A 16,943-nucleotide genomic window follows, 5' to 3' on the forward strand; every position below is an offset into this window, starting at 1 on the left:
TTTATACATAATGGTTTATACTGGTTCCCACTCTTTAAAATAAGAGGCCTATTCTCGGTGGTCTCTGAGCCAATGAATTCCTTCCAGTCTTTGAACTTATGAATTTACGGGTCAAGGCTTGAAAATTCCAAGTATTTCTTTTTGGGGTGGGGGGGTGGTAATGAGGGGAAGGTGGGAGGAGAACTATTTTAGAGTGAGAAAACAGCCTATTCAAAAATAAGGTTCTAATCAATATAAAATTCTCAGGCTTTCTTTTTCCCCCTACCAGAGTATTTCTTTTATCTTGGAGATGAAAGACCTTTTTCTTAAATTTGTTTATAAATTAATGAATTTTCAGGCTACATGGCAAGACATTGGAATAACTGGTAGATTGGGGAATTCAAAACATGATGTTTTGTTGAATAGACTTTCTGCTTGGGGATGCACAATAACAGGAATCCTGCAGAATTGCCGAATCTATTATTCCTACCCTACAGCAGAGATTTCCTCTTTCAAGAGTTCAAAGCCCTAAGGATCTTTGAGGTTCTAGGTGCTGTAGGTCTGAGAGTTGGAAGGGATCTTCAGGATCACAAAAGTCCCACGTCTTATCCTGTAGCATCCTTGAGATATGGCTATCTAGCCTTTGCTTCACTCTTGACAGATGTAGAGAGCTCATGTTTTTACCATACATCCCATTCTACTCTATGATTGTTCTTTTTTTTTTTTTTTTTTTTTGAGACAGAGTCTTGCTCTGTCACCCAGGCTGGAGTACAGTGGCACAGTCTCGGCTCACTGCAACCTCCACCTCCTGGATTCAAGCAATTTTCCTGCCTCAGCCTCCTGAGTAGCTGAGATTACAGGCGCATGCCACCATGCCCAGCTAATTTTTGTATTTTTAGTAGAGACAAGGTTTCACCATGTTGGTCAGGCTGGTCTCAAACTCCTGACGTCGTGATCCACCCACTTCGGCCTCCCAAAGTGCTGGGATTACAGGCGTGAGCCACTGCACCTGGCCAAGATTGTTCTTTTTGAAGGATCTTTCTTATGCTGAGTTTCTACCTCTCTATTGTCTATGTATCATTTCCAGAACAGCGCAGAAAAAGCTGAATCTTTTTTTTATGTGGAAGTCTTTTAGTTGGATTGGAGATCTCCTATGGTCATTTAACTCTCTGCTGTTACCTCTGTTGTCTCAGTTCTCATGTACTTATATATGGAGGTCTAAGTGTTTAAGATAAAACTTTTACATAAAATATAGTCTCCAGTGTAATCCAGATATTTCTCTGGTGCTCAACTGAAAAGACAATGAACACTCCAAGCCTAGATTAAAAACAAGTAGCATTGGCCTTATTCAGAGGACGTATGTTCACTTCCATTGTGGTGTCTCCCTAGGGGATTTTTAGGAGTAATTTTAATAATAAGTGATTTTTACCTTACCTGATAACTTTAAGAGCTCAGTGACCTGTGAACTGTAATTCTATCTTTGAAATAGCAAAGTGTTTTCCTTTTTGTCCTCCAATTTAGACAAGCCTCAATTAGTTCAGCTCACTCATCATAAGATGTATTTCTATCTCCTTAACCTTTGTGGTTACTGTCACATGGGTCATCTCCAGTTAGTTAATGATGGTCTCTTCAAATTTGACACAATACTGTAAATGTAGTGGGACCACTTTGGCACAGAGTGAAATGATTCCTTGTTCTGTTCTCACACAGTCCTTGTATTATCATAGCCTAAGATGGTAATAATAATATTTTTAGCAGACTCATCACTGTTGACTTGTTAAAGCCTGTGGTCAACTAAGTATCTCCTGGGCTTCTTAGAAATGTTGAATAACTGGTAATCAGTTAGCTACATGGTCTATTGGTAGGATAACCTGGCCTTCCTATCTTCTGGGACTTCTACATTCCTTTTGTTTTAGGAAACAAGACTCTTATCCTTCTAAGGAAACTAGACTCTTACTCTGAACAGCTTTTTGGTGGTCTTCATTTGTTTAGCTGTAGAGATGGCATGGGCAAAAGGAACAATTAGGTATTTCAGTTTGAAAAAGTCACATTTTTGGAAACAAAGATTATTTTCATTTTTATGTAAATACCTTGGAAGTATATCACACGTACAGAAAAGTACACAAGTTAAGTGTAGCTGGTGAGACAGGAGAGTTCCGTGATCCCCTCGCAGGACTTGCGATGAGGGGTGGCTCCTTTGCAGCCGAGCTCAAACCGCTGTGGGAGGGGGAGCACGCAGGTGAACAGGTGCAGGAGCTGGGGCAAGTGCCTTTAGGTGCTGAGAGGACCGAACCCAGTAACCGGCCTGTGGTAGCGATCAGTGGTTGCCCGCAACTTCTGGAGCCCCAGAGGTTGTGTGTTACAAACAATGCCCTTTTAATTGTTGCCTTTCACAGAGAGCTAAGCCTTAACCGGCTCAGTGGAGAGTCAGGGTGACATATACCCTGCCCTCTTGGTACCCAGGTTCTTGTCTGGCATCCAGGAAGAATCAGGTCACACGGACTTGAAGGATGTTGAATGCAGAGGTTTTATTGACTGATGGAGGTGGCTGTCAGTGGAAAAGGAGCTAGAGCGGGGTTGGTGCGGGAAGAAAGTAATCTTTCCTTGAAGCCTGGCTGACTCCAGCCGGGTCGTCTCCAAAGTTGTGTGGTCTGACATTAAGCCACGTCTAGCCTTAGTCTCTGATGCCCAGTTGCTTCTCCTCTCGACGTTCAGCCGCTTGTCTCTCTGCCAGCTGAGCTCTGAGGTTTATAGGAGCACAAGATACGGAGGCTGGGTGGGCCAAAAAGTAACATTTGAGCAGGAAAGCAGGAATAACTGTTTTCATTTAGGGCTGCAGATTCCAGGCTCCAGGGTGGGTTCTTTGCCAGGGAGCTGCCCTCTTCTATCCAGTATTTCCCTGCCTCCTCTCTGTATCACTAGCGTACAGATCAAGAAATAGAACATTGCCCTAGAAGCCGCTTCATGCCTCTTTCTACTCACCACCCTTCCCCCTCACAAGGAGTAACCAGTCTCATGCCTTCTACATTGTGAATTAATTATGCCTCTTTTGAACTTGTTATGCATATAATCATACAAAAGTTGCTTGTTTTGTATTTAGCTCTTCTTATGCAATTTCATTTTGCGAGATTTACTCATGTTGTCACATAAACTTGTAGTTTGTTCATTCTTGCTGTATAGTATTCCATTGCATGGACATACTGTAGTTTATACATTTTACTGGTTACGAATATTTGAGCTATTTCCAGATTTTTAGTTATTAAAAATAATCCTGCTATAAATATTCTGTGTGTCATTTGGTTAGGTATATATTCATAGCAGGATTTGATATATATCTAGATTTCTGTTAGATATATACCCAGAAGTGGAATTGCTGAGTTACGTGTGATGTTCATTCAGCTTTATGGCATGTTTATGTTCAGTTATGTTCATTCAGCTTTATGGCCAGTTTTCCAAAGTGATTGTGTACATTTACACTTTTATCCTTAGTGTACTAGAATTCTAGTTGCTTTGTATTCTCACAATCCTTACCCTAACCCCAGTCAATTTGGACAAGATCAATATCTTCACCATAGTGAGCCTTTCAATCTGTGATAGTCTTCTTTAATTTTTCCTAATATTTTATAATTTTAAAGCATAAATGTTTTGCATATTTTTGTTAGACTCGTAAGTATTTGATTTTATGCTATTGCAAATGTTACTTTTTAAAATTTTTTTATCTTTAACTGGTTTTCTTTGTTTAATTATTGGTTTGCCTTTTTTACTAAGATACTTGTGTACTGTAATTTGGTGGTGCATATTCTCAAATGCTTTTTCTGCATGCATTGTGATGATCATTTGATCTTTATCCTTTTTTCTATATTAATTTGTGAATAACTTTGGTTGATTTTTGACTTTTAAACAACTCTTGCATTACTGTAATAATTTCCACTTGGTTATCATGTATTATTCTTTATAGACATCACTGAATTTGATTTACAAATGTTTAAGATTTTCACCTACATATCCACGAGAGAGAGAGAGACTGGTCTATTATTTTCTTGTAATATCCTTGTAAGGATATTGGTATCAAATTTATGCTATCTTTTTAAAAAAGAGCTGAGAGAATTTTTCTCTTTTTCTGGTCTCTAGAAGTATTTGTATAAAAGATTGGCATTATTTGTTCCTTAAATATTAGGAAGATTTTACCTGTGATGTCATCTGAGCTTGGAATTTTCCTTTTGAAGAAAACTTTGGAAGGTTTTGAAACAATAAATTCAATTTCATTCTTGTTGTTTTTATATTAATCATATTTTCTATTTTTACTGTCCATTTTGTTGTATTTTTCAAAGAATTCGTTCATTTTATAAAAATTGTTAAATTTATAGGTCCAAGGTTTTTAGAATATTCTCTTCAGTATCTGTAGGATCTATAATGGTTTTGCTTGCCTTTGTTCCTTCCTGATATTGGAAATTTGTTTTATTTTATTTTTCTTGATTGGTTCTGCTATGAATTTACTAGTTTTGTCAAGCTTTTCGTAAAACCAACTTTGATTTTTATTTTTTTTTTTTTTATTTCATTGTTGTTTGCTCTTTATTTTCTTCACTGTGTCTTTGGATTTTATTAGCTGTTTTTTTTTTTTCTAGCTTTTTGATCAACTTTTTTTCTTGTTAATATGTGCATTAAAGACCATAACTGACACATTTGGCACTGATTTACCTGCGTTCCACACATTTTTGCTATTTTAATTACTGAAAGTATTTTCTCATTGCCTTCATTTTTCATCTATGGATTTTTCAGTACTGTATTTCCTAATTTCCAAACAGCTGAGCATTTCCTACATATTTTTCTGTGGTTGATTTTACTGTGATAAGAGAAAATATTTTAAATGATTTCAGACCTTTGAAATTTGGTACACGTTCCATGTACACTTATAAAGTATTTTCTAATCTTTTTGGTTACAGTATTTGTGTGTGTGTGTGTGTGTGTAAATATAATACAAATAAGTTAGGCCACATTTGTTACTTGTGTCAGATGATTTATATCTTCCTCAATTTTTTTTCTTTCCTATCAAGTCTCCCAATTCGTGTTTTTAAAATATTTTTTAAAGATCTGTTCATTTTGACAGTATATGTATTAAAGTTATATTATTGGGTACGTACAGATGTAACATTTTTATCTTTCTGTTAGATTGACCCTTTTATCATGATTGAATATCCCACTTTATTTTTATTAATACTTCTTTCCTTGAAGTCTCCTTTATCTGATATTAGGATTGTGTGGCCATACCAAATTTCTTTTGATAGAATCATAGATTTTTAGATCTGGAAGTGAATATATGTATGGACTAATTCTCCCTCATTTTATATGTAATTAAAGGTTTATAATTCTATTGAACTTGCCAGGTGTTACTTTCAACCCAGCATAAAAACTCCGGGTCCCATTCTAGTTCTGCTGAATTCTTTGGAAACATACTGTAGTTAATTCAAACAGCCTCAGCCCATGTTCTTCCACTAGGCTTTTCTCCTGAAGTTTATACTTGGTTGATCTATTTTAGGAAGGTGAAGGCGTGTTCTGAAGCCAGTTAGGGCTGGTTCATAATAAACTCTATATTCATTACTGCCTTTTCTGGCTTGATTCTTTCAGGTGTCAGTGCTGCTCTGCTAGGCTTTGTTTGGGCATCATTTTCCAAAACTCTTGTTTTTCCCTGCATTGCTCTGTGGCTGGCTACTCAGAGGCTCCTGTTCTCTGTCTGCCCCAAACAGTCTGCAGACATGCTCTGTCACCTTCCCCTTCCTGGGTGCATTGTGGGGCATCTGATTCTCTTTTGGTCTTGGGTAGAGGGGAGAATGCCCCCAGGAGATTATTATAAAAGTAATTGTTATGTGCAAGTACATTTTTATAATTCTCTATCTAATTTCCGGTGCCTCAAAATCCCTCTCTATTCTTGGCAGTAAGATCTTTTTCCACTGTTTCCAAAACCCTTAAGTCTATGATTATGAAGATTATGTTTTGAAGGTTTCCCCACTTCATCCTCGTTTGTGAAGCATGGGACAGACCCACTTAAGCAAAGAATTTGGGGCCTTCCATTGTCACCCCCCCCACCCCCGCATCATACAAAAGGCCATCGAGTCTCCAGGCTCACTAATGATGATGCACCCGAGGCCCAGAATAATGGCAACTTGCCTGGGTCCATATGCTTATGTAGGGATAGAAATGGACCTGATTCCCTGCCTGATTCCTTGGTAATTGTGCTTTGTATTAAGTTATTTAATAACAAAATATTTTCTGTGTTTAAAAAAAATCCCACCTTTGCTTTGCTGCTTATTCAGTGTCTGAACTTCAGAAAGTTAATTCACCTACCTTGGTTTTCTCACCTATAAGATGGATTAACTGTTTTATGAGGCATTTTGAGGATAAATGAGTTAATCATATGAAACACATAGTACCTATAGTACCTGACCTATAGGTGAAATCTCATTTTGTGGATTCATGAAGTTAAATTCTGTAAAGGAAATTCTGTTTTGTTTTTACCTTCCATTTGACCATTGCTGTTGTGGTCCAGTGGGTAAGATTCTTCTAGTAAAAACATTAAGCCACCAGGAAACCAGTTGCATGGCTGAGAACTGTAATTAATGTAGCCCCTCTCCAAAAATCGGCTTTTTCTTTGCAGCGCTCTCCTCACTTTGGGACCTTGCTGCTATTGTAGGCTATTTTTTCTTCTTGGACTACAGGCATCTTGATTGGGCCCCTCCAAGTTTTCCCTTTCTTGTGATTATTGGCATAATCCCAGTTCTTGGTAGTCACGGTGTTACAGTATGTGGGTTGCCAGTCTACTCCTTTAGGTATTACAAGTGGAAAATTGTACTTCAGACATGGTTAATGTAAATTTTCTAAGGCATAAGGTAAAATTTCATGTCATCTGCCCGCAGCGAAGGTCTTTTGGTGCTATTAGTATTAATGCCTATTTGGAACCATTTTTACATTTGATCATTAAAAATAACTCTGTCTTCTTCCTGTAATGCATGTGTTTTTGTTTTGCTTTCCTTTTGCAATTCATTCTCATAGACTAGTTTTAGTTTTAAAATTTCAGTAGCATTTAAATTAACTGTTTTATTTTAAAAACAGATACAATAATGTCAAAAGTGGAGAAAACATAATTATGACATTATTTTTCAATACTTTAATGATCCTAGGAGTATAAGTAATAAAACATTGCATAGCAAAATGAACACATATATTAGAGATATTTTCAAAATAATTTAAAAGTTATGTGTACCACAGTTACTTGTGCAATATAAAGGCATGTTAAGTGTCATAATCATAAAAAATATAGTAAACTTTTCCCAGTGACAGTATGAACAAGAACACATATGTGAACACCTTTTCATATCTGATCAGTTTTATTCCTGATGGCAATAAAATCAAGTAAATGAAATGCAAAATGTTGACTGCAATGTAATGGTTGAAATTTTTACATGCATTAATGAGTCAGGATAAATTTATGGTCTTACGATGGCTGTAGGTTGCATATATTGTATGTACATTTTTGAGTGATCAATAGCACCATGGCCAAAATACCATGGGGACAAAATCACAGTTGGTATGTACTGTGGTTTATTGACATTTTGCCCCCTCTTGGATGTGTAAGATATTAACCCTGAGACTGATTTTCTATGGCTTGTCTGTTTTTGTTCAGGGTTAGGTGTAGATGTATGCCCATCATTAGCCTACTCCTTTCTTCTTTGGAATGTATAAAATGGCAACCTCAATGTGGAATAGGGAGTTCAAACTGCAGTCTTTCCATGTTCTGACACCATGTTTTTCACTTAAAATTTTTGGGTCAAATACCTGTTTCCAAAATGTGTCAAGATACTTTTTTACTTCATTTAGTTCTGAGCTCTTTTGAATCAAATTAGAGAACAATGTCCTAGTTTCAACTCCTGTGTCTTATTTTCCACAATGTCTTGGATCCCAGGAGTGTGGGTGAGAGAGGAATGGATGTGATGCAGCAACCCCATCTTGCTGTCATTTTTTTGATATTCCCTTTGCCACTGATCAAATCCTATCTTTGGCTATTTTTTGAGTTACTTTATTTTAAATTAGGACTCTTTGGTTTTCTTCTGTCTGTGTTTCCACCTCTAGGCGGAAGGTGTACTTTAACTTACTGCAGTTGTGAAGGATGATTGTTTACCTCCGTCTTAGGTGATAAAATCTGCTTTTACAAACTGAACTTGAGAAAAAAGCAGATAATAGATGCCTGCTTTTAAGTACAAATATACTATAAAGAAAACTCTTTAGAATACATTAATTTTTATAAACATGGTTAAAATAAACAGCTTTCATCTACAGAGCTAGGTAATATTTCAAAAAACAACTCAATGGAAGTTTATAGAAATTAATTACATTGAACTCTTTTTATAAGCAGACTTTTTATGAGGAATACATAATACTTAATATTTCAGTCAGAAGTCCTGGGTAGATTTGAAGAAATTTGTTGCTTGCAGCATGGCCATAACAAAAAAGATTTAATTCCCAAATATTGCTGGGGGAGAGCTGTATTATCCAGTGGCCATTACATAGTTTTCTCTATGCTAGGATCCTCCCTTTTTGAAATCTGGCCTATTATACTTAGCTCATCTTTTACAGCACAATTACTTCGGGTTGGCAAAGATCTCCGGTTAAAGAAACTGAATAATGAGAGTTCTGTGCCCTTCTTACCTGATTATACTCCCACTGCTCATATCTTCCAGATCTCTATCTGTGCCACAGAGTCAGGCATTTAAAGTTTCCTGGTAAATCATTGGTGTTTGCACCTATAAACTCAGTATTAGAAGTAAACAAAACTCCTTTTATTTTACTTGAAATTCAATACTGTATGGAAAACAATTTTGAAATGTCTAAAGCCTAACTAAGGAGAATTCCTTTAGATTTTTAAAGCTTATCACTTTACCAAGTTGTATTACTGGAAAGCTATGTACTTGTGTCACATTTTAGTAGCTCTCCAAATAGATGCCTTAAAAAAGTATTATTTAATAGTATGCCCTTACCTTTTATTGGGGGTCAGCTAAAAAGAAGACTGTATGACAAACTGTTTCTATTAGCTTTTGTGAAATTGAAATTGGATTCCGTGGGTTACGTTAGTTCTTATCCCTAATAAAGATTCGTATGGGAAAGGCCTAGAGCTTTATCCTAGAAGAATTTCCATCTTTCTTTATTAACAAACTGGTATCTGTTCGTTTATTGGATACCGAGTGTATTATAGCTCAAAAGTTTCCCACTTTGAGGGGCTTTCTAAGACTCATAGAACCAAATTGATTATAGTTTGGGGATTCTGGTAAAACCTTACTAATATTTTTCTTCACTTCATTCATTGGTTCATGTTCTTGTCGCATTGCTATAATGGTTCACTTTCATAGCTATCCTGGAAGCAGGCAGTACATAAGTAACTGAATGAACTAGATTATTTAATTCTAAATTCTAGAATCAGAGTAAGCGGTTTTTAAAAGTAAGCAGCTTTTTAAAAAGCAATAGTTGAACATCTCTTAAATTACTACCCCACCTCAATGAATCTCCCATTCAACTCTGAACACAGTTTGAGTTGCTGCCATGCCGCGGGAAATGGCAAGCAAGGCTGGAGCTCCTGCTCTGTACATCATTGCATATCTCAGAGTGAGGCTGCATACTGAGCATGGAGATTTAAACAGGTGAAGATGGTGGTGGTTACCCATTCCATTTATATATTTTGTAGTGATAGCTATTATTATCACAGATTCTGCCTTTAGGGTTTTTTCCCTACAGCTGTGGAATCTGTTTGGACTTTTATTCCTAGTTTCAGAAAGTACCCTCAAGAAGATCTTTCTTTTCCAGAGTATTCTTGGAATTACCTGAGTTGTAGGTTATAAAAATTCCCTGAATATGTTTTTCAAGCAGTTTATTTTTGCATTGCAATTTACCTTCCAGGAAAATTGATGAAATATATATACCTTGATTCTCGGATTTAAGTTAAACTGGATAAAAATGCCAAATATTTTTTCCAAGTAAATAGATAACATTTGTTTTCAGTGTTTAAAAATTTGATTACTAGAACATATTTTTAATAAGTCAACTTATGTCTCAACATTAAAATGTGTTTAACTTTTTAACATAGATTAGGTCATTAAACTTGTTGTTTGTTCTACTATAGGGTCCTGGTTACTGGGTGAAGATTCATCACTTAGAATATACAGATGGAGGAATCCTGGATCCAGATGATGTCTTGGCAGATGTTGTTGAAGATAAAGACAAGGTAGATAACTCTAAAAATGTGCCTCTTTGTTTCCCTCTACAGAGCTGCATGTTTTCAAGAGACAGAAATCCTTAACAAACTCATGTGTCAATTATTATTAAAAGATACCATCTGTTTAGGTTTCACCTGGACAGCCCATAAATCAAAGTTCTTCATCAGATGTTTGGAAAAACTGTGTTAAGGTTTGGGAATCTGTTTGTGCTGGCCTAATTAGCAGACAGTTCATTCCCAAGAGTTCCTGATATGTCTTAATAAATTCGTTTCATACATGAGACTGTTGGAGTTATCATTGTCGTTGCTGGCTCTGTAGTTTATTCCTGGCCCTTGCTAAATATTCAGCTAAATGCCTGAGGTGTGAATGTGTTTCAAAGTAGAGAATACAATGGGGCAGAAAGTTTTATGAAGAATTACAGTGAAGATTTTTCTTAAAGTAGCTGGCAAACAACAATCTTGAGTGATAGTCTTATTTTCATTGCTACAGTAAAAGGCACTAAATTGAATATTCCAAAAAGTTGGAGCATGATCTGCCACTTATTTGGGAATAATCCCATTGCAAATATCTTGTTTTAATGAGATTTTTCTTCTGAGACTACACAGAGGAAGGTGTGAAAGTATACTATTTCATTGCAATACACACGATTATTGCTGTTGAGACACGTTTAATATTACAGGTTTGGCTCCTGTCATCAATGGCTAACGTGTTTTCCAAAACTGAAATCTGTCAGAGAGATCTAGCTTTCAAAGTTTCTTCTATTATACATCTTTAGTGCTGTTTGTACTCGGCTAATTTATATTTGTAAACCTGTTTCTCTGTATTTTTTCCCTGTAATCTCAGGGGTGTGTATGTGTACATTTTTGTATTTTACCTAACTGGACTGGAATATAAATAAGTGATTTATTAAACTCAGGTAAAATTTATATTTTTGTTTTTCCATAAGATCTCTTCAGACTGTTCAAACTTACATTTATCTTTGCAGACATTTTATACATTTACTTCTCATATTTTATTTTGTAATTCTAAGCTGTTTTGCTTTATGTTGTTATTAGCAATTTTATAGTCTATTTAAGGAGATAACTAACTAAGTTTTAGAGTCTATTTAGGGAAATAAGTAGCTATCTAGGTAAACCTAGTTATCTCCTTAAATAGATTGTAAGCTCCTAGGGGACATGGACTGGGAGATTTTTAGTTGTGTGTTTTTGTTAATAGTATCTGGTATAATATCTTACACAAACTTGATTCCCAAAAATACTTACTGCATTAATGAGTGAAAAAGACAGCTTTACTTTCTACACTTGACTCTTGCTGTATATAATTTTGATATATACTTCCTGTTTATTTAGTTGGTCTCAGGGTAAATAAAAGGGTAACTAATGTATTATTAACCTTCAGAACCCTGAAGATGGGCTTTTATTTCTTTCACCCCGTTTCACTTTCTGCTTCTTCCCTAGGGATCATCTTCTTCCTTTGAAATAATCAAGATATTTTAGTTGTTTATTAATGTAGTAGGCAGTTCCTGTCTTAAATTTCACTGATGTCCAGAGCATTAAAATGAAGGGCCAAAAAATGGCAAGTTTAGGAAGGGCCAGAAGAAAATGTCTTACCCCAGCTTCATCCAGTACCTCATTACTAGAAGGATAAGTCCATGAACAGTGCCCAGGGAGATAATTTGTCCTATAGAGCTCTGACATTTAGATCATTCTTTTAAACTAGCTCAGCAATGGAGTTTATAACCATAATCCACTTACTACACACAGAAACAGCTTTATTATATGTAATCTCTGTTTTAATGGGACTCTACCACCATTACTAAATAAGGTAAAAAAAAGTGAGATAATCAGTTAAAATCCTAGCCGAGGATTAGTACTGCTTGGGTTCAGCTTTAACCATTCTGTTAATGTACTTCAATATTTCTACATGATGCCTAATTGGTATTGTTGTGCAGAGTTTATGAGAACTTATACTTTTGATGTTGCTAGAAAAAATTGTGTTGCCATTTCTTCGTTTTAAAAAATATGTAAGTGGCACGGTGGCTCACGCCTGTAATCCTAGCACTTTGGGAGGCTAAGGTGGGTGGATCACAAGGTCAGGAGATCACGATCATCCTGGCTAACACGGTGAAAGCCCATCTCTACTAAAAATACAAAAAAATTACACAGGCGTGGTGGCATGCGCCTGTAGTCCCAGCTACTTGGGAGGCTGAGGCAGGAGAATCAATTGAACCCGGGAGGCAGAGGTTGCAGTAAGCCAAGATCACACCAGTGCATGCCATCCTGGGTGACAGAGCAAGACTCCATCTCAAAAAAAAAAAAAAAAAAAAAAGTGAAAACAAGAATTTCTTATTTTTCTGACAACCCTTGGTAATCTTAAGATTTCTTTATAGTCCATATGTCTAGTGTGGAAAGAAGGCCCTGCCAAATTTCATTTTACCTTAATTTTTGGCAGTTTAGATTAAGAAGTAACTATAAATGATGCTTTGTGGATGCTTAATGACATATCAGTCTCACCCAGGATCCTTTGAGGCGGTATTGAGCTTAGACAAAATAACAGTTCACCTGTCTGCAAATTGGCTACCTAATAATCTTTGGCATTTAAAATATGGATAGAGAACAAGTCCAAAGAGGCACGGATAGATCCACATAATCATTGTGCTAACCCCAAAATATCTCACCTCCTATGAAAGACTCTCTCTCCAGGTGAGAAGTGGCATTAAGGAACTGTTGGTTTATGCAATGTATCAGGCAGGAAAAACAGAAACTTAGAAAGCAGGGGAGGCTGGGCCATTTAGTGTACGGTAACACCATCCCATACACTTCAGTAAAGGTAGAAACTAGAGGTTAAATGATATTCTACTTAAAATTAGAGAAGGCTGTAACAAAGTTTAGCCAGTGTTCTTAAGAAATGACTTTTAAAACTTGTGCCTAAAGTGGTTTGTCTTTGGTCTGTTATTCCTTTGGCCAACGTAGTGCTTGGCACATACATGGTGTCTGCTTGGGAGCTTTGGTTTTTTAAACTTGCTTTCTTAGTAGAGCTTCCAAGGGGACCAAGTCTCTGCTGTGTTACACTACTTCTAGCCTATATGTGTCAAAATATTATTGGAACAGCTTTGGAATATTGCATCTTATGATAACTATTTGTATAAAATGTTGTGCTGAAACTTAATAATTATCTGGTTGTGACAGTTATTCTCAAGATTCTTCAGTTTGTCTGTCAGTCTGATGATTCAAGTTCTTTGGGATATCTAAGAATTGTAATGTTACATTCCTGTCTCCTCTCTGGTTGCTAAAGGCTACCGACTTAGTTCACCCGATAGTGACAACCTAATCATTGATTACTAGCAATGGCCCAGAATGTCTTTGGCCCTTATTTATTCTACTTTATTTTAAAGCAATCCTGAAGACAAGAGCTAGTGTTATCCCTATTTTTAATTTCCAGAATAATCACAGAAATTGTAAGTAACTTGCCCAAGATCACACAGGTAGTAAATGGCACAATCAGACTTGGAACCTAGAATTTAAATTTCTATAATCTTATTTCTTTACTTCTCTGATGTGTCAAGCAGTTTGGCGTTTGTATCTATAATTTCTATTATGAAAATTCATCAGTCATAAATTAACATGAATTTTGCTTTTACACAGTCACTACCGTTGCTAAGAAAAGGTTGGTAATAGACCAAACTGTTGAGTATAACAAAACAGTTGAGTATACAATTTATTAATTATAAATTAATTCAGAATTAATATGCCATACATATTTAGTATATTTCAACCCTGTTTGCCTATAGCCTGTATCTAGTTTATTGTAAAGGCTTGTCAGCTCTACCTCTGTTGCTTTCGTTTGCATCCTCTTTTTTCTAGGACCCAGATTATTTGATTCAGATACAGTTTAATTTCAGCTGGACTCTGTAGACTGCACTTGAAGTCTAACCACCATATGCAATTACAAAGAAAAACAAGTCAGCACTTTGGGAGGCCGAGGCGGGCAGATCATGAGGTCAGGAGATCGAGACCACGGTGAAACCCCGTCTCTACTAAAAATACAAAAAAATTAGCCGGGCGTGGTGGCGGGCGCCTGTAGTCCCAGCTACTCGGAGAGGCTGAGGCAGGAGAATGGTGTGAACCCGGGAGGCGGAGCTTGCAGTGAGCCGAGATCGCGCCACTGCACTCCAGCCTGGGTGACAGAGCGAGACTCCCTCTCAAAAAAAAAAAAAAAAAAAAAAAAAGAAAAACAAGTTTGTATTCCAGTAACTACTTTTTTGCACCAACTATAGACTGTGCTGTTTTCAGTAGGCAGAATAATGGATCCCCAAAGATGTCTACTCCCTAATCTCTACAACCTGTGAATATGAATGTTACATGACAGAGCGTCTTTCAAGATGTGCTTAAGGATCTTAAAATGGAGAGATTATTCTGGATTATTTGGATGGACTCAGTGTAGTCACAAGCATCCTTATAAATGAAAGAAGAAGGCAGGAGAGTATTAGAGAGATAGATGTGAGAAGGACACACCCAGCCAATGCCAGCTGTGAAGATGGAGAAGGTGCCACCAGCGAAGAATGTAGCTGGCCTCTGACATTGGAATTGGTAAGGGAATGGATTTTCCCCTAAAGCCTACAGAGAGAACACAGTCCTGCTGATACCTTGATTTTAGCCCAGTGAGACTTGTTTCAGATTTCTTAACTGTAAGATAATAAATTTGTGATGTTTTAAGCCATTACATTTGTGGTGACTTGCTACAGCAGCAATAGGACACTAATACATACACTGCCTCTTTTCCCATTTTAACTTTTAACGTGATGTTAGTCTTCTCAAATTTCATATTGACTGGGCATTGAGATCCTGCAGGACGAGAGAAATGCTTTGTATTTCAGATGGGTTCCTTGCTCTTTGCCTTCCTCCCAAAGTCCATCACAGATTATCCTCAGTTTATTGGGTGAGCCTTCACTCTTTGAGACTTGATCTTTAAATATCTAATTATGCTGTTATCGTCTGTAGTGTAGAAATCATTTCAAAGTCACAGCCAAACAGCATTGTTCACTTATCAGTTTCTCACTGCAGTATATAAAGGCCCTAAAAAGTCTGAAGACTGATGCTTAGTAAACCACTGCAAAGCTTAATGCTCCCTTCCTAAGTTTTTTTTAAGTGAGCATGAGAACTTCTGAGTATTAAGCTTTTTAAAATGATTATTTTCCTTGGTAATTGCCATTATTAATTTTTGGCTTGGTCGAAGAAGACAACTGCAATATAACATGAAAACATGGCAATCTATAACTTCTATTATATAAACTGAATTACTGCCATGGTTTCATTAACTGTACAAAAGTAATACTGTATTATGTAGTAAAGTAACATGGAAAGATGCCTCTGTTCTTGACTAAGTTTTTCCTATCCTAGGGGGCTAATTTGGAGAGATGCCAGTGGTTTTCAGGGCTTCCAAGTGAATTGCCCACTGGATCATATGTGATATCTGGTATTCAAATGTTATAATTTCAGTTCAGTTTTAGCTCCTATTAGTTATCTGTCCTTGGGCAAGCTTCTTCATCTCTCTGGCCTTGGTTTCCCCATTTGTAAAATGAATATAATGTTCTTACAGGGTTGGCATAGGAAAACTAGATAGGTAAACTATATAAAATTTTAAGTATAGTATAGCATATACTGAGAACTCAAATGCTGTTATATTAATGATACTATGGTAGTGCTATTACAGTGTTTTTAACCCAGGTGTTTTGATGTTACCATTAGATGTTTTTAGGTATTTAAACATCAAAGAAACTATCTTACTGTACATTTTAACTGCTTTTTAAACAAAACTTATATGAATTAAAGTTATTAAATTGGTAAAATAGTTTTATAAGAAGATAGTGAATATGACAGAACATTTTGATTAATATATTGTTATTATTTGAGAAATGAAAATGCCAGTATGATTAAACTGGAAATGAGAATCCTTTATCAGAACATATTATTTGGTAACATAAGGAGCATTTGGAGATCTAACACGATTTTAAAATGGAGACTGGTTTGCGCAATGCTGCATGAACTAGTGACCTAAAGCCAGGCTCTTTATCCTTAAGCCAAATTGCTTTCTGAACACTCTGTTGCCCTCTAGTGGGTCCACAGTTATGTAGAAACCAGCTCACAGGAGCTACTTCCTGAACAGGATGAAGTATTTGGTTCTACTTTAGTCGAAAATAATTTTTGCTATATTTTTTAGTACAACTCACAGACTCGGGCATGGAGAATAAAGCCAGAGTTTGCATATATTTCTCTGTGCTTTTGTGCATCTTCTAGTAAGGGCTAAAGGAAATTCCTTGCATTTATAAAAACTCCTCTTTTAAATTTATTTTTAAATTTAGACTTCTTCCTGCCTACCTATTTGCTGGCTGAAAGATTAATGGCTGGTGGTGATGAAGTGTGTAACTTTTTCAGTCTGTAGTTGGACAATCTGTGAAGTATATTGTGCTTTCTGGAGAAGGAGAATGCCAAATTAAGTTACACAGCTTTTTTTTTTTTAAAGGTCCTGATTTATTTCATTTCTGAGCCCTCATTTTATCAGTAACATTTCCATCGCAAGCTAAAGTACCTATTTTAAAGCCACAATTAAAAGAAAAATCAGGACATGATGTGTTTTTGTTTTTCCTTCAAAAAGGCTTTGGTTCATGGGAGTTGATGTTATAAAAGCACAAAAGCAGATAGAAGA

At 36.3% G+C, this 16,943-nt stretch overlaps 1 protein-coding gene across 4 annotated transcripts in view; it reads left to right on the top strand.

Moving 5' to 3' along the window:
- Positions 1-16,943, top strand: part of PARD3B (par-3 family cell polarity regulator beta) — a 1,082,106-nt gene that overhangs the window by 130,581 nt on the left and 934,582 nt on the right. For all 4 annotated transcript variants that reach the window (XM_055290335.2, XM_055290338.2, XM_055290337.2 and 1 more), the window contains exon 2: positions 10,145-10,246. In XM_055290335.2, the coding sequence (XP_055146310.1) occupies positions 10,145-10,246 (102 nt within the window). The remainder of the gene's footprint in view (positions 1-10,144; positions 10,247-16,943) is intronic.

The sequence above is a fragment of the Symphalangus syndactylus genome, chromosome 8, assembly GCF_028878055.3.
Source record: "Symphalangus syndactylus isolate Jambi chromosome 8, NHGRI_mSymSyn1-v2.1_pri, whole genome shotgun sequence".
NCBI classification, from domain to species: domain Eukaryota; kingdom Metazoa; phylum Chordata; class Mammalia; order Primates; family Hylobatidae; genus Symphalangus; species Symphalangus syndactylus.